The 25459-nt window shown below is 40.4% G+C and overlaps 2 protein-coding genes across 3 annotated transcripts in view; one reads left to right on the top strand and one right to left on the bottom strand.

Annotated features, from left to right (window-relative positions):
- slc2a13a (solute carrier family 2 member 13a) overlaps positions 1 to 25459 on the bottom strand; it is an 84763-nt gene that overhangs the window by 45396 nt on the left and 13908 nt on the right. For both annotated transcript variants that reach the window (XM_084711490.1, XM_084711491.1), the window contains one exon: positions 24009 to 24211. In XM_084711490.1, coding sequence (XP_084567616.1) covers positions 24009 to 24211 — 203 coding nt within the window. The remainder of the gene's footprint in view (positions 1 to 24008; positions 24212 to 25459) is intronic.
- LOC146306665 (uncharacterized) lies at positions 5359 to 7893 on the top strand. The gene has a single exon (XM_084711489.1). It carries the CDS (start codon positions 5463 to 5465, stop codon positions 7638 to 7640), a length of 2178 nt encoding a protein of 725 aa, XP_084567615.1. The 5' UTR covers positions 5359 to 5462; the 3' UTR covers positions 7641 to 7893.

The following is a 25459-nucleotide window of genomic DNA, read 5'->3' as shown; positions in this document are numbered from 1 at the left end:
TCCAATGAGAGTTGCTCTCCTGGCTCATGAGCCGAAGAAGTTTTCTAGCTTCCATGTTTACTTCCTGGTTATACCACTGAATATGCGCAGCCGTGTTTCCCCACCTTCCCCCCTCCTGTGAGTTTCCACTCAGCCCACCCTGTGATGACGTCACAGATCTTTTAACAGCTTTGTTCAGCTTCGAGAAAGTTTTACTATATATAATATAAAAAAAACTCTATGGATCAAAATTCATAATAGAGTCATAACTGACCTTCTTTGCAGTTCAAGGTGTCCTGTCAACAGTTTTACAGACGTCTCTGTTATAACAGTGGCATAAGGGGGAAAATGCTTTTTGGGCTGATGGGAAATTTTTCGCTTCAATACAGTGAGTGGCCACTGGGAAAAACTGGCAGTAAGGCTGTAATGTAGTTCATAGCATCTTTACAATAGATGGGAATGTATTAGTACTTGCAGTCTCACTTTTTTATTATTACTGTATGGTGCTTTTATTTCAACCTTATATCTCTGTCATCTCTCTGGACTTCAGATTTTATCCTTTCCCATTCCCTTCTCCGTTCACCTGCTGTTACGCAGAGCGCTTTATATCAAAGGAGTTATTTATATACTGAACTATGTAAAGAAAGAATTAAGAATAAAACTGCAAAGACAGGTGGAAGATAACACTGACGATGCTTTTCTTACAGTTAGTTCTACATAGGAGGATATGATTGCTCAGTCTCATTCCACTCAAGTCAAGAGTCAATCACCAAACAGATGGCACATATTTTGAATGCAGACAGTGAGTCCAATCTGCGCACCAATCTGTGTAGAAGACGAGTAATCCCAAACATGACTCACAAAAGCAGAGTGATTGGCGATGTCAGCGTTTCTAAGAGACTCATTGGTAAAAGAGTGTGTTAAGCTGCAGGGGAGCAAAGTGTGATCTGCATTTCAAAAGCTGCACAGATGACCTTCATGTCTGCTGGGTGGAGTGACTTGTGATCTGAATCTGATCTGCTACACAGTCAGTTTAATTGGTCAAATATGTTTCCGTGTGAGAGAGGAGGAGAGGAAGGAAAGAGAGAGAAGGAAAACAGAGGGCAGGAAAGGAAAGGGATGTCAAAGAGAGGGCTGGAGAGGAAAAGAAAACAGAAGGAGATGAAACGACTGAAGAGAAAAGGAAATGAGAGGAAAAGTGTACAAAGTAATGGAGGGGACTGGAGAGGAGTCAGAAAAGAAATGAAAGACAACAAAGGACAGGAAATTAAAGGAAATGAAAGGGAAGGAAGGAAAAAGTGAGATAAAGAAAAGAGAAGAAGATGAAGAAAGGACAAGAGAGGAAAGTAAAGGGAAAGACATTGGATAAGAGGACAAGGAGAGGAGAGGACAGGAAAGAGAGAACAGGGAAGGAATATCATGGAGAGGATGGGGAAAAAGGGAGAGGAAATGAAATGAAATGGCTGGGGGGGTGAGAGGACAACGAAGTGAATTAAAGAAAAATGTGAAGGAAAATTAAGGAGGGATAAGAAGAGGAATAAAAAATACAAGATCAGAGAGGAAAAGAAAAGAGAGATGGGAAGACAGAGAGGAGGAGAGCAGAGAAAAGGAAATGAGAGGAGGGGACAGCTAAAGAAAATAAGGTGAAGGGAAACCAAATAAGAGATAAGAAAGAGGGAAGGAAATGCGAGAAAAGAAAAGGAAAGGAATGGACAAAAAGGGGAAGAAAAGGACTGGAGGGTAAAAGAAAGAAAAGGAGAGGACAGGACTAGAGAGAAATGGACAAAGGGAAGGACATGACCAGAGGGGAGAGGAGAGGAAAACAAAGTAAATTAAAGAAAACAAATGGAGGGAAATGAGACAGAATGAAAGAAATATTGGGAAAAGGAGAAGCGAGAGGTGAAGAAAAGAAAAAGGGAAGGGAACAGAAGTAAAGTAAAGGAAACACTGGGAAAGGAAAGGAAAGGAAAGGAAATCGAAAGGACACAGAAGAGAGGTAAAGGAGAAGACAGGAAAGAGTGGTACAGGGAATGAAATAAGAGGAAATGAAATTAGCAGCTGTCACGCTGCTGCGAGTTAAGAAGAGGTGAGCGGAGACCTACAGGGGGAAAAGGGATCTGTTGTCATTGGAAACAGCAGGCTGTCGTCCATATTTAACCTGCTGGTGTTTTAACTGCCATGGCATCTTCATAATGCTGCTTTAATTCAGACAGCATCTACACATGTACTCACTTTGTCTGTTACTGCACTGATGCGTAAATAATTAATAGCGCAGCATTAGGAAACCTTTAAGCCGGTGCCACAATAACTACAGGTAACAAAAAACTAATGTCACTCTTTAAAAAGTTCACTAAAAACTGAGAAACAAAAAAACAAAATGTTGATATGAGGCTTTTCCCTTCCCAGACTTCAACGTCGCAGCTGCTATCACAGATTTAGCAGCATCTCAAAATATTCACCTGGAGGCGATAAGAGTTTAGTAGCAAAGAAGTTCACACATCTGTTCCTGTCAAAATCTTTTTAAACACCGTCTCGTCTCGGCATGAGTCACTGGTACCTATTGTCTCAGCAGCAGCCTTGAGACAAACTGAGTGGGTTTTGGTAGCACATGTACCCAGCAATTGTACTACACAGTGAGAGGCAGCGGTTCACAATGTGTCGAGACAGCCTCGCTCAAAACAAAGCCTCTAAAAGAAGATAAAGTAAACAAATCGATGTCTGGCTGATCCATTCAGCTATCTGCGGAAAAGACAAAGTGGCAAATAGATACAGATGAGGACAAAAAAAGATTGAGATTCGGGGAGAAAAGCTAGTTTCAGGAGGACGATACGACCCAGTAACAGCGAGATACAGAGTGAATGAAATACTCCTTTGAAACTTCTTATCAGAGCTTTAAAATGCTGGCTCAGTGATTTGAGAGAGCTCGGTGCTTTAAAATTTGGATAAAAGGAAGCAAACGTGTGTTGAGGAGAAAGCGAGATCTTAGAGAGATTTGTCTCCAGAAAGCGATCAGAAAACTGTGCTGCTGTGAGGAAACCAGCGGACAACTTTTGGACAGATACAAAAAGAGAGTAAATCTTTTCATTTCTTTAGTTTCAGTGACAGCACAGAGGAAAATGTTCCTTTGTCAAGTTTTTTATTTGACAAACAAAAAGTTGAGACAACTCGGAATTTCACGGCAGTTTACTGCAATAGATTTTTGAGTTTAAACTAAAAATACAAGTTTTGACAACCTTTAAACTTTAGTTGAGAAAATTTCTGTTTCTTCTTTTAGATTAGTTTGAATGTTTTCAGTTTTGCAAAAAAAATTCAAAAATTGGTCCTGTGAGCAGTGAAACTTGAAAAATTAACTACTACTTGTTTTCACTTCTTTGACTTTATTTAATCATGTTTAAAATACAACTTTTTTGTGTTTCTAAAGCTTAAAGATTCAAGTTTATCTAGAGAAGAAAATGATATCAACAAAAGATTAGTAGTTGATAAAACTTTTTAAGAGTTTGAGTTTGGCTTTCTCAGATTTTCTGTTTTTACAGTGTGGTGTTATTTGTTTAAGTACCACATGTGCATGGTTAACATGAGGCTTGATTCAAAGGTTATGTAACCACTGTTCCTGTTCCCATGGTGGCAAGTTCACATGTATGAGTCAACCATAACTGACTGAAATTATGAATTTGAACTGGTACTGGGAATATTCTGTTTTCTCACTTTAGGGTGACCAGACAAATTTATTTTTTGATAATATGACCAAGTTACGAAGAAAGGAGTGGCTTGATCAAATAAATTATCATCTGCACACACCAACAGATGTGTTTTCACTTGTCTATTGCACAGATTACACAACAAACTGTTGATGTCATTCAACCTTTTTTAAACCAGATGACAGAGAGCGAGGACAACACTGTGTGAGGAATTCGTGATAAAAATGTGTTTGTTAGCTCCTGCAGCTTAATGACAATCTTAGCTGCTCAGTGATTTCTATAATGACTGTAACACACCTGTGTGTGATGGTCCATTATACCAGGATACTGTGCTTCATTTCATCCTGAGAAAGTGATAAGTCTTCATAATATAAAAAACAAATGATCAGAATAAGTGTCTGATGTTGAATTTCATGCATTCTCACCTGGTCACCCTCACTGGAGCAAAATAAAAGTGTGCTGCTCTGGTGCACTGCGGCACCTTTTATGCAAGTCTTATACTGAGTTTCCAGTACTTTTTGCCCTCATACTTGTTTCATTCTATCATATTTACTTGTTTTTTTCTGAGTAACTTGGTGGCAGTAATGCCCAACTTGACACAGTTAAGTACTTTTACTTTCTTTTCCCCAAAGTAATCGGTATCCTATGTTTTTTAAGTAAACTTAACTTTACAGAGCAGGAAAGAGCATGTTGTCACCACTGGTTGGCAACTTTGACTAGTTGTGTTCTTGTCTGGTCAGAGTAGCTTAATCAGTCCAGATGGGGCTTTTCCCATGGAGTATTTATGCTTAAAGCAAAAGAAAGAACGCTTGTTGCTTATAAATACTGAGGAAATCTTTTCTGATACCTTGGTTTGATCAGGTTTGTTCTAAGCAGGCGAAATGAACCAGTCTAAATGAATAACTGCCCTGAGGTTTGACGAAAACCTGCCAAACAGTTGTGCTGTAAATGTGGTGAATCCAGCTTTTACAACTACATTCAAACACACACACACACACATATATGCAAACACACAACCTCATCCATCTATCCATTCCCACTGGCCAGTAATAACATCTCTAGAGCCATGCCTGTGAATATTCTCATTCATCCAGGTCATAGTTATCTTAAGGGATTAAATCGATCGCAACTGGACTGGTAAAATTGTCTTAGAAGACGTTTCGCCTCTCATCCGAGCAGGCTTCATCAGTTCATGCTCATCAGACTAGATAGGACAGCTCTAGTCTGATGAACAGTAGTTGGAATTCAGTTATTTATCCTCTAGGAGAGGCCGCCTCCAGACCAAGAATGGTTTCACTCCCTATTGTGAGGCCTAACGACAGTCGTTTGGGTTGAGTGGGGTGAAACCCCAGTGAGCCAACAACCGTCGTTGGGGGGGTCTCACTCGTTAGTGTTCCATTCTGTTCTAACGATGGTCGTTAGGGGCACCTGGAGCCAGGTGTGGCTGGACTGTGTTGTTGGTTTCTAGAGGCTAAATTATTGAATCTTTTGGGAAGGGATGAAAGGACAGCATTGTAAGTTGGGGATAGGTGGTGTCTTAGGCCTCCCCCTCTGTTCAGGTTCAACCTGAGATGCAGACAAAATGGCCTCACACCATCATGCCTACGCCTACGCTCCACTTTGAAAGGCTACAGGACCGATAGCATCCTGAAAAAGGCACAGAAACAGCTACTCAATGAGAGAGTGAGACAGACCCATTATACGATTGATAACTTAAAGGTGAAAATTGATAACATACTCCACAAACTGACAGCATTACTGCCTGAAGGGGTTTATGGAAAAGTCATGGACTTTACCATGAAAGCTCAAATGGCACAACATAACAAAACAAAGGAAAGGCACACAAGAAAGTTTAAAGAGTTACAGCGGAAAAATAACAACCTTTCACAAACACATTTGCTCACTTGGAGGCAAAGAGCTGAGAATCCAACACAGAATGACATGCAGAATAGATGGGTAAAGAACTTGTCAGACAGAGAACTTACCCAACCGGAAAAGGAGGTTTTGTCCAAAGGATTGAATTTTGCCATGACACCAAAACAACTTCCTATAGTTGATCTCATCACGGCTACTGAATCAGCTATAAGGAAAAACAACCTAAATGAAACTGAAGGGGAACAACTGAGGTTGAAAGTGTCGGCAGCTCTCTCCAATGCCAAGCCCCCCCCTTCCAACCTCACTTTCGAGGAAAGAAGAGCTGTGGCATCGCTGAGCAAGGATGAGAACATCACCATCCTGCCAGCTGATAAGGGGAGATGCACGGTAATTCTCAATACAACTAACTACCATGACAAAATCCTCTCGCTTCTCAGTGATACTCACACATACGAGAGCCTAAAACGTGACCCAACCAGTGGTTACAAGAGGAAAATCATACACTACCTACAGGAATTACAAAAAGAAGGAACTATTGACCGTCTACAATATCACCGGTTATATCCTCAGGAAACCATTCCCGGCATTTATGGGCTCCCGAAAATACACAAAGAAGGGGCTCCACTCAGACCCATTGTCAGCAGCATTAACTCAGTGACATACAACATTGCTAAGTATGTTGCCAACATCTTAGCACCCCTTGTGGGCAAAACCCCACATCACATCAAAAACTCTATGGACTTCGTAGATAGAGTCAGAGGCCTGAAACTGGATCACAATGAAACAATGGTTTCCTTCGACGTCACATCCTTGTTCACCTGCATTCCAACTCAGGATGCAGTAGAAACTGTGAGAAAACGGCTCTTACATGACACAACACTCCAAAACAGATCCTCTCTCAACGCGGATCAGATCTGTCGCCTACTGGAACTCTGCCTAAACACCACTTATTTTCAATTTAAGGGGAAGTTTTATAGGCAAAAACATGGCTGTGCTATGGGTTCACCAGTGTCCCCCATTGTGGCCAATCTGTACATGGAAGACATGGAAGCAAAGGCTTTAAACTCCTTTGAGGGAACAACACCAAGTCACTGGTACAGATATGTGGATGACACATGGGTCAAAATCCAAAGACAAGAAGTGCAGGCCTTCACCGAGCACATTAACTCAGTGGATGAATACATCAAGTTCACTCGGGAAGATGTCAAAGACAACAGGTTGCCCTTCTTGGATTGTGACGTCCACATTGGAGACAACAGAAGCCTCCACATTGGGGTATACAGAAAACCCACACACACAGACCAGTACCTACTTTTTGACTCACACCATCCACTGGAGCATAAACTGGGGGTTATCAGAACTCTACAACACAGAGCTGATAATGTTCCCACCAGCCGACAGGCCAGAGAAAAAGAACATAAACACCTAAGGGAGGCCCTAAAAACCTGTGGTTATCCCAGCTGGTCCTTTGCAAAAAGCGCGGCTAATTCCAGGAGGAAAAATGACATTTTGGTGGAGAAAGAAAAGAAGGACAGACGAAACAACATTGTCATTCCATATGTCTCAGGTTTATCTGAGAAACTCAGAAGGGTTTTCAGCAAACACAACATCCCAGTACATTTCAAGCCTGGTAACACCCTCAGACAAAGGTTGGTACACCCTAAAGACCGCACGCCTCATACCCAGAAGAACAATCTGGTGTATGCGGTCCAGTGCGGCGAGGAATGCTCCAGCCTTTATATTGGGGAAACTAAACAAAAACTAAGTATGCGCATGGCACAACACAGACGGGCTAACGCTTCAGGCCAAGACTCTGCTGTTTACTTACACCTCAAAGAGACAACACACTCTTTTGAGGACGAAGATGTACATATTCTTGACAGAGAAGACAGATGGTTTGAAAGAGGAGTAAGGGAAGCCATCTATGTCAAGGTTGAGAAGCCATCCCTGAACAGAGGGGGAGGCCTAAGACACCACCTATCCCCAACTTACAATGCTGTCCTTTCATCCCTTCCCAAAAGATTCAATAATTTAGCCTCTAGAAACCAACAACACAGTCCAGCCACACCTGGCTCCAGGTGCCCCTAACGACCATCGTTAGAACAGAATGGAACACTAACGAGTGAGACCCCCCCAACGACGGTTGTTGGCTCACTGGGGTTTCACCCCACTCAACCCAAACGACTGTCGTTAGGCCTCACAATAGGGAGTGAAACCATTCTTGGTCTGGAGGCGGCCTCTCCTAGAGGATAAATAACTGAATTCCAACTACTGTTCATCAGACTAGAGCTGTCCTATCTAGTCTGATGAGCATGAACTGATGAAGCCTGCTCGGATGAGAGGCGAAACGTCTTCTAAGACAATTTTACCAGTCCAGTTGCGATCGATTTAATCCCTTAAGATCTCTAGAGCCATTTTGAAGTCTGCTGGTAATCAATCTACAGAGTTATTGAGATTCATGGCTTCCCAGCTGCACACCTGCCCTAATGCAAATGACAAGGGTCTTCCTTAGGGGCACGGGCGCACATATACACACACACACACACACACACACAGACGCAGACACAGAAATAAGAGATTATGAGTCATAGAGGCTTTGGGCAAACAGCAAGCATAAGCACTGTTACCTATATCATCATAATTTCTCATTTCTTTGTTTAATGCCTACTTGGATGCTCATTTTGCCAAAGATAATTTACTGGCCTAATAAACCCACAATTATGGATGAAACATCTGAGTCATAACCATTACTGTGCTTGTTAATTTCACTCAGGGCACATTAGGGCCTCTGCACCCAAAACATACCAATTCAACAAGCGTATTTTAATTGAATAAGGCATCTCTGGATGAGTCACAGGTTCACTGGCGTCATTACATGTGGAAACTGGGACCCTGGAATAGCGTCCTCAGAAGAACGCTGCTGCATGCTAGTGTAGCCTTCATTTCAATCACATTCTGCCCTGCAATTCGAATAAGTGAAAAGCTCCAGTGGTGCATTTAAAATCTCCTTTTGTTGTTCCTCCATTGTGAGTTGACAAAGAGTAATGAGTATTCAAAGCTGAAAAAATTCAATATGCTGAAAAATACAACTCAAACTTCTTTATCTTTTTTTGCTCTCTATGATGTGAACGTTCCCTGGCCTGTTTAGTCATCCTGTGTTCTCTATAATGCAGCAGGTACTTGAGGGACGGACCGATCAGCCGAGTTGGATGCACCTGCGCCCGTTGCTCTCAGCTTCTAGTCTTTCTTCCCTTCTCCTGTGCATTGCGGTTTTTATTTGCAACTATACATCTCTTGTTAGTCATACCTATCCTTAGCTTAGCTCTCATGCTCACCTGTTTCCTTACTTAAATAAAATACATTTTGTTTGCCTTCAGCCTGCATCTCTATCTCTTTTGCCATGGCTACAGAGCGAGGCGATAATAAACTGGGGACTCGTCCAGGATGGCAAAAATCCTGCCTAAAATTGTCCTATTTAAGTTCTCAGTATGCTTATAGATGTTTATAGCTGTTCTGAACAGCCACATTTAAAGGTGCAAGAAGTCCCCCTGTAGAGCTTGTGTTTGGTTTGTCCATTGTGCACTACATGGCAGTGCAACATGGCGAACTCCATGGAAGAGGAGCCAGCATCCTCTGCAGATATAAACGGCTCATTCTAAGGTAACAAAAAAAACAAAGATTGACCATTCCATAAGTCCCGCCCCTTTTGCTCTGCGCTCCAGTAACAGTTGAGCAAACTTACCTCAGTCAACTTTCTCCTTTTCCTGTAAAAGCACCATAAAATTTCACATCTTAAGCGAGCTAATGTTAAATTAAGTTAGCAAAACTCAGAAACACTAACTCTGGCAAAACCCCAGCTAACTATTTAGCTAATACTTTATGTACACTGGTTAGCTAGTTAGCTAGCATTTTGCTAACAGTTAACTTAAGTGTGCATTTATGTCACTTTTACAGGTCTGTCAACTTTTAACCACCTTCAAAATCTGGTTTTCTTTTTAACATAGACAAATCACACGTAACATATCAGGGGGCTTATTTCCAGGTGATTATACACAAATAAAAACACCGCTATGAATACTCATACATTTTTGCCCTATTCTGAAATATATTCCAGTAAATCGTACACACTGAACCTTTAATAAGTTGATTATTATTTAGCTTTTTTTTTAAAATGGTAAGGACAGGTTTAATTGGTTTAAAGGACAAATATAAGACTGGTACTGATCTTCACATTTCTCTCTTTGTGCTGCGGTTTATGCCTCATTTTAATGCAACAGGTTCATGGCTTCAAACTTAGACTTTTTTGTTTTTGTTCTGTTTAACTTATTTATTAAAAATACAATTACCAGAGGTACCCATCCTCCATGTATCATCAACAGCTTATTTCTGACTATTGACTTGCAAATTTGCAGGCTTATTTGTATTTTTCTACTTTGCTGAAAATACAAAAAAAGCTATTCCCATGCTCCCCACTGTTTATGCTGTGTATTGATTTTTTTTAACAAAAACTAATGAATGCTGTAAACACCTACAAACGCCTGCTAATTACTAGAAGATCAATGAAATTCTGTGGCTGATGATGAGTCACTTACTCATTTCTTACAGCAATAAAATATTGGATGACATGAATCAAAAGTTGCATTTATATTTTTGTTTTTGGACTCACAAGAACTAAGTAGGCTTAGAAACAAGCCAATTACTGAAGTAAAGAGAAAGATAATTCCCTAATCTCCCCTCTTTGCTTTCATCAGAAGCAGCTTGTCTTGCTTTGCATCCTCTGCTAATGCAGCCTCCATGATAATTTCCCAGTTGGGACTCTGGTTTCATTTTCCTGCACTCCACCCTGCAACCCCCACCGTCAGCTCATTGTTGTTCAAGCTGATGACAACAAGGGCAGAAATGTGTCGTTTCCAATAGTCTCATATCAAAATATTTGTTCATATTACCCCTGTGAACATATTTGTCAGGCAGCTGATTTGGGTTTGTTAACGCGAAAGCATGAGAGGTGGAACAAGAAGCGGGGATGAAAACCACTAGAGCAGAAAGCATATTTACGGAAAAATAGATTAGCAGGGGAGACAAAGCCTCTAGCATGTTTAGATTCAATTAAGTCTTATTTGGAAGCGGAGCAGTGAACCCAGCTTATGTCAGTAAATAGTGATGATTGGCTGTGAGCTGACTACTGTGAGCTACTTTGAAACCAGTTGAGTTTGGTTTAATGACAGTGATGGTAAAGCATTTTGACCAACAAGGACATCTATAAACACAATTTTAAAGGAGAAGGTCATGCTTAAAGGGACAGTTTGTATTATTTGAAGTGGGGTTGTATGAGGTACTTATCAATAGTCAGTGTATTCTTGCAGTAGACGGCGGTTGACATGCCCCCAGTTTGGAGAAGCAGAGAGGAGCACCAGCACAGAAGCTAAGCAATGAAATGCTGTGCATGGAGTCATCAACAAAGGTAGTCGCCTAAAAAAGTTTCTCCTCAAAAAACAATATTAGTTATAAGTGTACATTATATTTATATTTTCACTGCTTTCATGTGTCATCAAACAGCCTTTTCTGACAGGACACCGTTATTACATAAGCCAAATAGTACTCTCTCCAAACTTACCAAACTCCATTGGGAAAGTCAGTAATTTTACCTCACAGAAAATGGGAGTTGCTGGTCCACCACTGCCTCGATGTTTTAGTTCATTTGTATTATTGTGTGACTTTGGTGAAAACAAACAAACTTTTTGAAACACTGAAATCACACAATAACTCAAACACATGAACAGATTGAAGCAGCTATAAACCAGCAATCCCTGTGTACTTCAAGGTAAAATTACTGGTTTTGCCAATGGAGTTTGGTTGGATTGGAGAGATGATATCTGGTGGTTTCCCACAACAAAAGGCTGTCTGGTGGCAAAGTAAAGGGGTGAAAATATTCTAAATATAGTGTACACCTAAAGTGACATATATACATTTTTAGGAGGACCTTTTTTTAAATTGCTAAAGTACCTTTTGTTTCCTGACCCCATTTACAGCAGTACATTGCTCAGCCTCTGTGCTGGTACTCCTCTCTGCTTCTTAAATAAACTAAACTTATCAATAGGTACCTCATATAACCCCACAGTAAAAAATCCAAACCATCCCTTTAATTTTAAGATAGTGAAGAGACTTTTGTTTGGTGACTCCACACACTCCTCCCTCTGTATGAAGCCCTGGTTTCATAATGATTTCCTTGTGGATTTAAACAGACCCAGAGCAGCAGTGGAGTTTCATAAAATGTTCAAATATCCTGAATTATTAATGATCAGTGGGAGAATTAGGACTGCGATGGAGGTAGATGCTAAAACTCCCTCAGACATCTATCAGGTGTGTCTGCGGCCTGTGTGTTCACGTGAATAAGTAGCGATTATAATGGCAAAAAATTAATAATTCACAGATGCACCGCAGGGACATAAATGCAGCCCGCTTTTGTTGATAGCTCACACAGTGTACCATTCAATTACCTGGAAACAGATGGTTAAAAACAAGCACGAGCCAAAGAGAACAGCAGGTTGAAGAGGAGATTACTTGAATAAACACAGGGAAAAACAATTTTCTCTTCCAGCTAATATGAATAAATAAACATAAAACAGCCTCTATGTAACACTGATTTGTTTTCTTACATGTTACCCGATGTTGTGATTAAGTATGTGCTGGTACAGACAGTCTCTTTTAGCTTTCAAACGAAGCCTTACTTTAAATGATATACCTATTCATCAGGATTACTGGCTGTGCCTGTTTGCCAATTAAAACGTCTTAGGTAATGCAGTGATTTCATTGTGCTGAACTGATGTCAAACGCGCTTGACATTGAGCAATTTCTTTCATCTCTCCTTTTCAAATCAAAACTGATTCGTTCAGAATGGAAAAGCAGACTGAAAGTGAACTTTTTTAAAGGGATACTGCGCCCCAAGTCTATCAAATCTTTTTATGTTGGATGTGTGAAATGCAAAAGAAGTTGCGAAAAGCCCATTATAGAGAATTATCACACAACTTTGGCATTCTCTTCAGCTCTTCAGCTGCATCTGGAAAGCTCTGATGACATTTTTGTGGGCGAGGAAACATCTCAGTAAGTATCATCTCTTGGATCTAGAGCTGAGGTTGAATTGAGCCGGGTTCAAGAGCACTTTCATATGAGAGGGACACAGTTTGTGGTTTTTGTCCTGCCCCTCTTCCACTGACCTTTTTCTCACTTGCTCAGTCAGATAAGCGGGTCAGAAATCTACCTGCCTGGTGTCAATTTTTATTTGCCCCTGTATTAATCGTTTTATTTATTAGCAGTCATCAAATAGCGCACATAGCGGAACTTTTAGCAGCTAAGGAACCAAATATAACTTTCTTGGGAGGTGATGAGACCAAAACAGAGCTAAAAGAAGAATAAAAATTGGATTTATCTTTGCTAAGTGGACAAAAACATGAGAAGAGCTAGTACAAACTTGATCTGCCTGATAGAAGAGATGGAAAAAAAGCTAACAAAACTACAAACTATATACACTTTATCACACGAGTGACAGGGTGGTGCTTGAGAAGTGAGAAGGCTTAGTACTTCTAGCAACAACTTGAATATAGACAGCAGAGAAGTGGATTGTTCTGTTAGAGTGGTTCAGAACATTTTACCGCCATGAAGCGAAGCGGGCCACAGCCTTCAACTGACCGTTAAAGTCTAGTGGGAGAGTGTCACATATATTCAGCAGTCAGATATTGGGTGATCTATCACTTTGAAGGGAGTTGTTCGACAGTGAAAACAGATTGTAGTCACCAATAATCCTTTCTGCAAAATTAGACAAAATATAGGTTAGAATTTTATTGCTTTTTGCTTTAACCTTGATTGCTGTAGAAAAAGAGAAAAATATTTCTCGCGGCTGGTATTTAAAGTGTTCTGCTGCCTCCATAGCTCAGTGTCCATTTATGACCTTTGTTTTTGTGAGGTTACATCTGAGCCCATTCAGCGTTGTTTGTGAACAAGATTGTTACGAACAAGCCTTCCAAAGAAATCAATGTTTTCAATACATTGCGCTGTGAAGCTTCTCATGAAGAATGACAATATAATGGCTGACAGAATTGGCCCGCAATATTGCCAGGGTATTGCGTCTCCATCATAATTCCTGCCCCAACACCTTCATTTTCCACTCCACTTTCTCTTTGTCATCGACCTCTCCTACCCTCCTTTCTTTTCCTCCCCCCACCTCTCATCCGTCTCCGCCTCTCGGGCTGGAAAGACGGTACTCAGAGCTCATTGACTTGTGGCTGACAACACATCAAAAGATGAAGCAGGCGCTCAGACTTTTCCACATCCTTCCTTCCACATTAGTCTGATGTTTAAGTACCAAAAACACAGGTCAATCATAGATTCAATATCTTTAATTGGAAATAAGCAGCTTTGATCAAGACAAGGAACTAAAATGAAACCCACATATTTAAATCAGCAGGAAAACTGAAGATTTATTTAATTTTTATGACAGAATTTGTTCTCTGAGAACAAAGGCTACCATCATCTTATGTAGTCATGTTTTCAGCAGGAATTGACTTGTCTTGGCTTGAAAAATTAGTTTTATTAAACAATGTCTAGAAGAAAAGGAAGACTTTTCTTTTATTCTGCAATTTAAACGGTATAGTTCTGTTGAGTGGATTTTTGTTTCTACTGAACAAATGTCAGCACATGAAGACTGGGGAGAAATAATCATGATTCATGATTCTGTAATCATGAATCATCATTCATTGTGTGTTTCCATAGCAAGAACTTCCCTCTAACCAGTTGATGCCACCAAGCACGGTCTGATCCGTCCTTTACACTGCTGCAAACCCCGCCAGCAGCGTTTCAGAAGTATTTCAGCAGTGGAGCATTTTGCCCACCTACTTCTGTTTTCTTGCTTCTTGCTTTTTTTGCTTCTACCATGAATTTATCTTTATCTTGTTTCTGGTTTTGCTTCCCGTCTTTGTCTTTTTCCTTTTCCTTTTTTGATCTCAGATTGTTTTCACCTGCCCCTGATTACTTTCCCTCTGTATTTAGTCGGGTGTCTTTCCCTCCTTAGTTCCTAATTTGTTTTCATCTTCTGTCAAGCGTCCTGGTGTTTCCTTTTCCTTGTGTATCTTTTGGATTTTTTCCCATTGTTTTTTCCCCCTCTGTGACTTTTGGATTTTTTTTTCTTGTTTTCTGGACTCTGATTTTTCTGCCTCCTCTTTTAAATTTGTTTTCCTTTGTTGGACTGCTCTGTGAGATTTTGTACATCGACTTTCGTTATTTTATCATTTGAGCCACCTGCTCAATATCCATGTCTTTATTTTGAGTCCACTTCTCAGCCTTAACAGCTGCTTTTAACATTATGACAGACCATGAATTCACCTTAATTTTAACAGTCTACAAGCGTATTATTTATTTTCTTTACTTGTCACGCACACCTCTGAAAACCGTATATAAATTGCTCCTTAAATAGGACACTGACAAGAGATGCATTTGACATGAGCCAGGCCTGCACAGAATGGATCACCGGCGATCGCCACACAATGCACGCCAGTTATATTTGTGTCCGACTTGAGCCTGACTCGCTCTGATGTCACACACATGCATGGGGCGATAATAACCTCACAAGATCGAGGTGGCCACAGTTTTTAGAACCAGGCGCTGCAGTTGCTCTCCACTAACTGCAAGCGCCTGGCTGTCACCTGATTGATGAGCTGACAGGCTCCAATTGGCTCTTAATTTTGACAATAAACACCACGTGTTGTATAAAATATTTGTAACTGTAATATTTAACGCTGGATATATTAGTCTGATGTTGTGCAATGAAGTTTAAATCTGTCATCGAGCAGATGATAATAATAATAAAGGCCATATGACTTATCAAATGAACAGTTTTACAAGGCAGATAAAAGAACAGATGCTCCATGTAACAGAGGGGGGATCTCTTCTATTTCAACACCAATCAGAGATCAAGAACGCACTTTATTACTTGGGCTATAAACGTGGTCTCTGAGGTCTGCTGGAACCTGTCCAACCTGACTGCAGCGTTTTGTCACCACCTCCTGCTGCGGCCGCCTGATCTCGTCTATTCTCCGGGCGAACGAGTCTAAGGTTTTGACAGGAGGTGATGAAAGCCACATGGTGATCGCTGTGTGTGCTGCTGTTAGTTCTATATTAATCCCTCTGTCATTATCAGTTCTTGACCACTGGGCCTTTTATGCCATTGGAAATTCACAATGTGTTAAGAGTGTGTGTGTGTGAGTGAGAGAGAGAGAGAGAGAGAGAGAGAGAGAGAGAGAGAGAGAGAGAGAGAGAGAGAGAGAGAGAGAGAGGAAAAATAAAGGGTTTTACACACTATAATCACTGTTACGTCTAAGGTGAGATGAAAAGGGAAGTGTGAAGTGTTGTTTCCATGGTAACTGACATGTCAGAGAAGGGGCACGGTTTGCCTTTGTTTTCCAGGTGAGAACACACACACACACACACACACACACACGCACACACACACGCATACACACACACACACACTACGAAGCTCCAGCTAAACATCCATATCTTTTGCTGGAGTCATGAGTAGAGCCGCTGACCACCAGTTACAAGGGCCAAGGGACAAACACAGCAAACCAGAGGACCAGGTCTTACAGAGAAAAAGGTTAATTATGGCGTTTGAGGACCTGAACCAGGTTCCTCGTGGGAGAACCCTCAGCTGCAGTGTAACAGCACATTTAATGAGTCCTCTAAAGGGCAACACAGACAAATTGATGGAATTCCTGCTATTCTTTTGCACTTTACATGGCCTTACAACCTTTAATGTTTATTACAGTAATCTTTTACACAAACGGTCTTATAATGCATGTAGAAAAATCTGTCACTCACACCGAACTTTCTGCATGTTGGAGACAGATTCACTTTATTTTGCAGGACCAAATATTTCTATCCAAGATTCCACTTCCCTCTCCCATCTAAATCAGTCCTACAAACCTCATTAAGCTGAAGAGGTGTTTCCTAAAAGCATCTTAACTTAAGACTTAACTTCTTAAAGATCCGGTGTGTATGATTTAGTGGCATCTAGTGGTGAGTCTGGACACTGCAAACACTTCCTGTTGTTCCAAATGTGTAGGAGAACCTACGGTGGCCATTACACAAGGATGTATCTTGAGCCTGTGTTTGGTTTGTCCTTTCAGGACGACTGAAACATGGTGGAGCAACATGATATCATACTGCACTTGTGCCATATTCTGCTAATACATCCCTGCAAATCCTACACACTGGACCTTTAATGCCCACATGGAATATGTGGTTGTAGTAACTCAGTGGCCTCTCAGGTTTAGTCGACTAGTTGTGGTAGTCAGTAACAATAGTTCCCCGCTCTCCCCATTTTCTCTGTACAGTTTACTCACCCTGGTATTTTCTCTGGTAAACTGTTATTTGACTTGCTAACCTTTCCTGCCTTGTGGAGCAGTTTACTTTGACAGAGGAGGTAAAAAACACAGCTAATAAAACTCAGTTCACCTCTCTCACAGTCGGTAGGACCTGGTAGGGAGCTGAGGCAACAAAAGATAAAATAGTTTAAAGCAGTTTGATGTTTTTGGATTTGTCTCTCTCCAGAAATCATGGATTATCTCCAGTAACCTGGTCATGATTTTTGGAAAGAGTCACTGGTTTTGAACTTTTGAAATGTATTTTGTTGGCGCTTTGAGCACCACAAGCCGAGTGATATTTAGTCCCATTACACTGGAGAGAGGTCAGACGTCTCTACGGCTGATATCTCCAAAACCCTGCAACTCACACCACAACTATCTAGATGGATAAACAGCACTACAGGCCGGAGGAAAAATATGTATCTTTGATATGATGTTGAACTGTCTCTTTAAGTCAAATTCACAACATTACGTCTAAGTGTATTCAAGTGTCACTCCAAAACCACAGCAAGCTGACATTAAGGAGTCTTAACAGTGTGTACATGCACTCCCTCTTAAGAACTATTTTGGAAAACATATGTAAAAATGTAAAAGTGTTTGTAGAAACACTCTTCTGACATTGATTGCTGTCTGAAAACCCAGGACATTTACCAGATAAAATAAAATAAATCTTTTCCTAACTTCTCATGATTTCTGCATTTTAGCACACCTCTCCTTGTCAGATATTTTTTCCATCAAGGAAAAAAAAGCAATACTATTCAGACTCAGCCCTACAGCAGCATCTCTCTGACTTCAGCCCTGCTATCTACAAGAACCTCCTGCTCCGGGATCAATCAGGTGTATGTTTGATGTCACCTGACCATGACCGAGCCAATCAGGATGCTCGGTAACCTAATAAATAGTTTTGAACCCTTGAGAGTGTTTTTTTTTTTCTTGTTGATTCTCCCTCCATCTGTCTGTCTACCAATCTCTCTATCCTCTCCATCTGCCTATCTGTCTGTCTGGTTGCTAAGCGACAGGTTGTATGTCGGCCCTAAAAAGAGCATGTCAGTTGCAAACGTACTAGAGGTGCAGGCATGAAATGATGTGGCATAGATGGTGGTCACACAGCAAAAGATTCTTTAACACCAAACACTGAGGTGTTTTTCACCAGATAGTGCTGCAAAGTATCCTGAGCTGGAGCGTCTGAACACATGTGGGCTACAAAAAAAAAGAAAAAAGAAAAAGAAAGGAACAACGCTGAATTTGGATGACAGAAAAGGAGGGTACATGAGCAAATTATGTTCTGCTGAAAGGTGGAGGTAAATTATAAAGGTCAAATGGTGCTGTGTCATGTAGTGTCTGTCTTTTCTGCTCTTTCCTCACAAAGTTCTAATAAAAGTTTCAAAGACTTGTTATGTTAGGATATATTATTTAGGATTTAAGGTTTGATTGGTAACACGTTTAAAAGAGTGTGCATAAAATTGTCATTACACGTGAAGGAGTCTTTATGAAGGTTTATTTCAAGATAGGAGTCATGACACGCTTATGACAGTGTAAGTCTAATGCACACCCCATTAAATAGATTGTTACTGTTCAACTTACATAACTGGATGACAAGGCTACATTTATGACTTCAAAATAAAAGTTGAAGATATATGAAAATCTCATGTGAATTAAACTCAGATTTTTATTCCATGCAGAGACAGTTTCATTTCAAGAAGCTGCTTCTTAATAAAAAAGAAATCTCTCTTGACACCAAACAGTGAATCCTCAAATACCTTTTCAATTACAAGCACTGATGAGTCTTTAATGTCACAACTTGATTTAATAAAACACCTTGGTATTATTATCGATTCTCAGCTTTCTTCCAAACTCCACATATGTATGCTGTTATTAAAAGTAAATCAAGGTCTTCTGGGCAAAATAACTTGCTACCAAATCCCCTCTGGATTATATAGTGTGTAATACTATTGAGTCAAATTTACCTTAAAATGTTACTTTCAATAGTTTAGATTTATTTCATTATTAAATCATTGATACATACCTCTTTATTTTCTTTAAATTGACATATCCAGACAGATCTGGTTAAGTGCCAAAATAACAGACATGACCAAGGCGTACTGATCCTTAAGTATGTCATGGAAGTCACATAACATACGTCATTTCAACGATATGATGATGCATCTCAAGAGGTTTATCCTCTAAATAACCACTCATTCAAAATGCTTGCATATGTTGCATCTGTCGGTTTTAATTTACCTCAAGATTTTTTTATATTTTGAGGTAAACAAAACAAATAGTTAGAACGGAGAACTGACAAAATATTGAAATATGCTGAGCTCAGGAGATGCTCTTGAATCTCGCCTTTATTATTATTAAGTTGTGAATTTTCAAAGTGGCAGCCCCCAGAAACATTTTGTGCGACCCCCAAACAAAATATGAAATTCAGTTTAGTTTAATCTTCCGTGCTCTATCTTAATACTTTCAGTGGACTAGTTTTAATATACTAATCAGGAACTGTGTCAACCTGCACCCTGGCAACAAGCCTCTGTCAGGTCAGGAATATCTATGCTAGTGCTGTTAGCTAAAGACGGCACTCATAAACACTTTGAGAACCCCTGATCTAGGTGATCAAACAGCATAAACATGACAATATGGCTGCAGAGTGCACACAATATTTCAGGGACATTTAAGAAGAAACAGCCAGCCAGAGTGAAATTTTAGTGCAAATTGGCATGTTTGAGTGTGCAGTACTGTTATTACTCACTTGGCTTTTAATGAATGTGCCGTGGGCATGCTATCGATTCAATCTTCCAACTCCATCATCATCCTAACCAAAACCAAATGAAAGATGCACTATATACAGTGTAATAGCGACATCTCTGCAGAAACACCAGAAATGCTCTTCAATCTACTGCCAGACTCATCGGAATTACAGAGAAGCTGAAATCTGTAACGAACTCAGGCTAAACATTCCTAAAAATCTGTCCAATACCCACAATTCACATAGAATCAAAGTGGTAACCAGTGGCTACAAGGTAACAAGCTGATGATGACCTCAGGGATGAGTTAGAGGGAGGAGAGATACTGAAATAAAAAGAAAACTGCTGGACACACACTGAGCCGCACAAGGACGCCACTCCACTGTGTTTTTATACGCCAAAGTGTGATTATATGTGTGTGTGTGATAGAGGCTCTTCTTCACTGCAGGCCACATGGACCCAGGGGATCTATGCATGCCACTCCAGAGACATGGTGTTCTCTGTTGTCAAGGTTGATTAGCTGCAGGATGAATCCAATTTCCTCTCCTCTCCTCCTTCCTCTCCCCTCGTCCTCCTTCTTTTACTGGTCTTTCAGTCTTTTGGCCACTTGTCCTCTCCCGCCTGTTAATCGAGTGTCCCATCTCCACTGCACCAACCTGCCCAGACTCTGCTGATTGCAGACAGGCTCAGACTAACAATAAGCTCCGTAGAGGAAGTTATAAAAACAAAAAAAACACCAGAGAATAAGATACAAGTATCACTCTGATGTCCTCGCACAGTCAGCATGGATCTCATCGCCAATTACTGAGAAATTGGAACATTGCGTCCAAATTTTTAGATACACAGCAGGGAACCATATTCCATTTCTGTGGCTTGTAGCTCCTCCAATACACTCCACAATGCACCAAATTTTAACTTCAGCTCAGACTAAGCTTCAAAAAACAAGTTCTGCGTGTTGTTGCAAAATCCAAATTCAACCTACAATGTGTTAAATTAATTCAAAAATCCCTCAAGCTGCAAAAATCTAGGCTCACACTATGATTCTCTCACACTAAAAATAATGTTTATCCACTTGGTCTCTTACAATGGATACAATAATAAAAGCCTGACAATGTGAAGGCTCTCAACATCCTTGAAAAACTCCTTGATGCCTCCTTGTTAGCAAAACCTGTCATCCTCCATCTCCACCTCCCAGTAGCAGAGAGAACGCAGGGGCAGAGATGTTGTTTAGTTGAATATGTTAGTCTGGTCTGCCTGACTCATGAGTCCTTTATGTGACTGAGATTTATGCAAGTTAGAACTTACTGCCCCGACCATGGCCCTGAAACTGTGCAGTGTATCGATAAATCCATGGCGCCGTCCAACGTGCTGAAGTAGCAGACCGATCTGTATCATAGTGCTCCGCCCTTCTGTCAGTTTCATCTTGGATCATGGATTCATGATCAAAGTAATAAGCAACGATGTGTAGTCACAGAGGAACAAGAGGATCATAGAGATACACTAACTATTCCTATATTTCTCTTTAAGTAGCGTCTCGGCTGCCGTACCCCCTGTAAAAATGAGCGACTCACCAACTGAACACACCACTGTCCTTCCATTAAAAATGCAATACAAACACTGATCTGCTGGCTGAAACAACAACCGTTGTTTTATCAGCTACAGCTACCTAGCTAATTAACCTAACTTTAGCTTAGTCAGGTGGTTGTAAACACTGTCTTCGGCTGACTTTTTATTGTTTCCAGGCACATTTTAAAAGGAGAACCTTGTAAAAGAGCGCCTTTATCTTTTTATCTTCTGCTTGTGTTTTCTTGCCTGCCTTTTCCTGTTATAATATTGCACGTTGTTTTCTTTATTGTGACGTTAATGGCTAATTAAAGGAAAACAGTTGAAAATTTGCCATTTCGCTAACACTGGCACATTTACAGTGAAGTAAATGTTAAATAAAAAAAACTGAACTAAACCTATGTAACTGAACTAAACAAACTGACCAGAATTTTGATAGTAAGGGTTCCAGAAAGAAACTGAGTGGTTGTAAAGCGTGACAGAAACTCAGAGACAGTTTTTGGGATTGGATTCAAATCCACATCACTGCGCTGATTATGACACCATATGCTCTGTGTGTGTGAATGTGCATAATGTCTCTCTTTTGTGGATTTAATTGGACTTCACTTTTGCTCTCTTTCACACACCCAAGCATAAACAGATGGCGGATAAAGAGTATGATAAAAATGTGGGTAAATATGAGTGTGCGCTTGCTTTGTTTTTGAGTGGCTGCTTTGTGGACTGGTTTGCACACGGGCTGAAAAAAAAGATTAGAAGGTAGGACTGGAGTGTACCTTTGAAAAAATCTCATGATTGTCAGAAGTGGTGTTATGAAGCTGCAATATTAGCTAATAAAGCTCAGTCATCCTGACAAGCTTGTTCGATACCGTCTGCTCACGCTGGCAGAGCTTCATAACAAACAGCAGCCTCCGTGTGGTCAAGCAAAGGTCAGCTCACACAATAATTGACCGTGAAGAAGAGAGTATTTTCTATCTACTCGTCAAATTAACCTCCTCCACTCTGTTTGGTTGCCTTTATAGCAACAACAGCGCTGATTCACCTTGTTGAAAGCTGAAATTATATAATGTTGATTACAGCGACTTCACCATGTAAAGCCGTGGGTGTGAAAATTGAAAATATTTCAGCTCAGAAGAGTAATCTGTGACATTTTCAGGGGATGGCAAACACCAAAGGATTCAATCAATTAATGAAAGCTTCAACAAAGCTATTATTACCTGCTTCTGCATTCATTTTTGTACATTAAATGATGTGTTTTATATTTCTAGCGGCAGCAGGTGTCTTTCTCAATAAACAGAAGAACTACAAAGTCGTCTTGAGACAGACACAAGAGCTCCGTGAGAAAAAATTACAGGTTACTGCTCACACTGTTTGACTGGTGGGTCGCCATTGTCGCCATGGGAGTCAACAGAGTGACTGAATGGCTTACTGTTGTTTCAATAGGACAGACTTTATCACGCAGCGGGAGGGAGCATGAACGGTCTAATCAGCCTCGCCAAGGAGGACATCAAAGTGAATGAAAAGGAAGCTGCTGCCGTCAAGGCTTCGAGGGTCGTGACTGTCAGCTGGGAGGTGTTAATAATGCGAACCCAAGAATTAGACAGCGATTTTCCAACATGTTTGTAATCATTCCTTGACTTCCACAACATTGTACGCCTTCGCCGTAGAGGAGGTCATCTATTGCTCTAGTTACACTTCATTTCCATTGAAATAGCAACACTTTTTTTCAGTAAAAGACTGGATTAGCTGACTGATGCAGCCCCCGAGCTGCTGTATTACAAACTGACAGCTGTCATGGCTAATATTATCCTACAGCTCCTTCTGCCTGGCTCACAGTTTTCATTTATGTCTGTCATTCATTCAGCAGCCACACATAAATCTTTGGACAGATTACACTGATAAACTGCTCTTGATGGGAAGCTTTTACTGGTCATTTTAATTATAGTTCTTCACCTGTACCTCCTCTGCTCCTGTCTGTGTGGAGCCGCCAGAGGAGAGGAGAGAAACTACGACCGTGAGCAAAACGCACTCTCTGATTCTGAACTGAAATAAAAAGAGTGCATATCAATTACGTAAATACCAAATATTTTGTTTCTGTCAGTCAGTGGGAGAGGAAACACAGGATATTAAAGGTACCCTGGGGTTTTTCCTTGTAAGCAAACAAACATTACAGTGTTTCTCACCAAAATACATCATGTGTATCAACACCTAACAAACATGTTGAGTTCATTTCTTTCCTCATAAAACATCTGACCACCACCACCCCCGATCCCGCATTGTTTACTTCTTGTTTGCTAGCTTTTTCTTTCCTGCCCTTTCTGGATAATTACTATGTTTGCCAAGAAACTGTCAGCAGGAGTGTGTATCTCCTCGCCTCGTGCTACAGGTACATGTGTGAGATTTCATGTGCATGCAGATGAAGGACAAAAAGGTTTACAAAGTTCACAGGGTGCCTCAGATTTTACAGTTTAATCAGACTGACTTGTATGTACATGTGTAGATTCTATGCACAGGCAGGGGCAGCACTGATCAGTGCACGCAGTGAGCTACACCAGGAAGCTAATTCCTGCATCAAACATCAGGAGGTAACCTTTGCTAGACTGAAATTCAATACAAATAAAACAACAGCTACCCACTGTTTGGATACCTGTGTAGGTTGTAATGCAAATGTCATTAAAATAAAAAGCAAAAATGTTTGATTCCTGTGCTGCTCTCTTGTCCCAATCCTCCCTGCTTACCTCCTCCGCTGTCCTCCTCATCAATGCTGTTCTTGATGCTGTCATACTCCTCGTCGATGTTCTGGTTGCCCCGGATCTGACTGAGCACACGGCGGGCCTTCTGGGTCAGCCCTCGCTGGATTAACCAGCGAGGGCTCTCTGGCAGGAACAGGAATCCGATGAACTGGAGAGCGGCGGGAAGCACCGACAGACCCAACATGTACCTGGAGAGGCAGGGAGGGAATAGACGGAGTGAGACATCTAACCACAATCACAGAAATTACATAAGCAGGTGTTTTTTTGTTGTTGTTTTGTTGTTTGCAAGCTTTGTGAGACAAGCAAATTTTAATTCCTTGAACATTTGTTACTGTCGCCACTGTGTTCAGTTTATGTTGAGCTATTTACCAGCAAGCATCAGGTGGCTTAGTTCATTAAAATTAAAACGCTGTGGAAAATGTCAAGGCTTCATTCAGATTCTTCGGCTTAAAATAACCTTAACATTTACATTTAGCATTTAACTTGAATGTAACAGATGACGTGCTGTAATAAGTAGATTCAGTTAGTAGAAGCATGTAGTGCAAAGCATTTCTTCAGATATTCTCAAAGGCTGGGTTGCATCAACAAAGATTCATTTTGCACCAAACTTCGATTTAATATTTGATCCAGTTTTAACTTCTAACCAACACTTGAGGGGATTTAACTTTTAAAATAACTACCTTTCTGAGATGAATAATCAATTTCAAAGAATATACTTGCTAGTCTAGCCTACTCAGTCCCAACAGGACTGGAATTTATTTTCTATTAATTTTAAAGTGGGTAAGCAAACATTTCCATATTGGTTCAAATGAAGTTTGGTTTACATCAATAAACTTTTACTACATTTTACCAGAGCTTAGTCATGCAACAGAGCTCTGCTCAGTTTTACATCTGGATTTACTCATTTTAAACATAGTCTTGCCAAACACTAGAACTAATCTTAGATTAAACTAATCTTTGGTGTTTAACTTCTGTATTTATGACATCAAACTAAAACTATAAAACGTTAATTGCCAATATCCTGACTGAATAACTTAACCCAAATGAAACCACTGATACACTGAACTATTATGCTGAGAGGAAAATTTTCTTTGTATCAACTCATGCACAGAATCAGGATTCAACACATTCTATAAAAGGGTTGTTGTACAAAATCAAAAAATGATGAGGCAGGAAGGTGAAGAAAGAAGGTACAAGAGCCAGGGATGAAGGAGGAAAAGACTGTGATAATGATATAGTATTAGAGAGTTTTATCTCCAGTGGTAGAAGAAGTGGAGAAGCAGCAGTTTGCCATTATATACAACTCCAAAAAATCCATATAGTTTTACTGACGTGAACACCCAGACTTATACGGCTTTTCTTCTGCTGCACTGGCAAAGACGTCAATCAGACAACATTCATGCTCTAAACTCGATAAGTGTCTGCAAAAGGCCATT

This window comes from Lutjanus erythropterus, chromosome 22 (genome assembly GCF_056507025.1).
Source record: "Lutjanus erythropterus isolate fLutEry1 chromosome 22, fLutEry1.hap2, whole genome shotgun sequence".
In the NCBI taxonomy this organism is placed as follows: domain Eukaryota; kingdom Metazoa; phylum Chordata; class Actinopteri; order Lutjaniformes; family Lutjanidae; genus Lutjanus; species Lutjanus erythropterus.
This window is presented reverse-complemented; position numbering and strand designations above follow the sequence as displayed.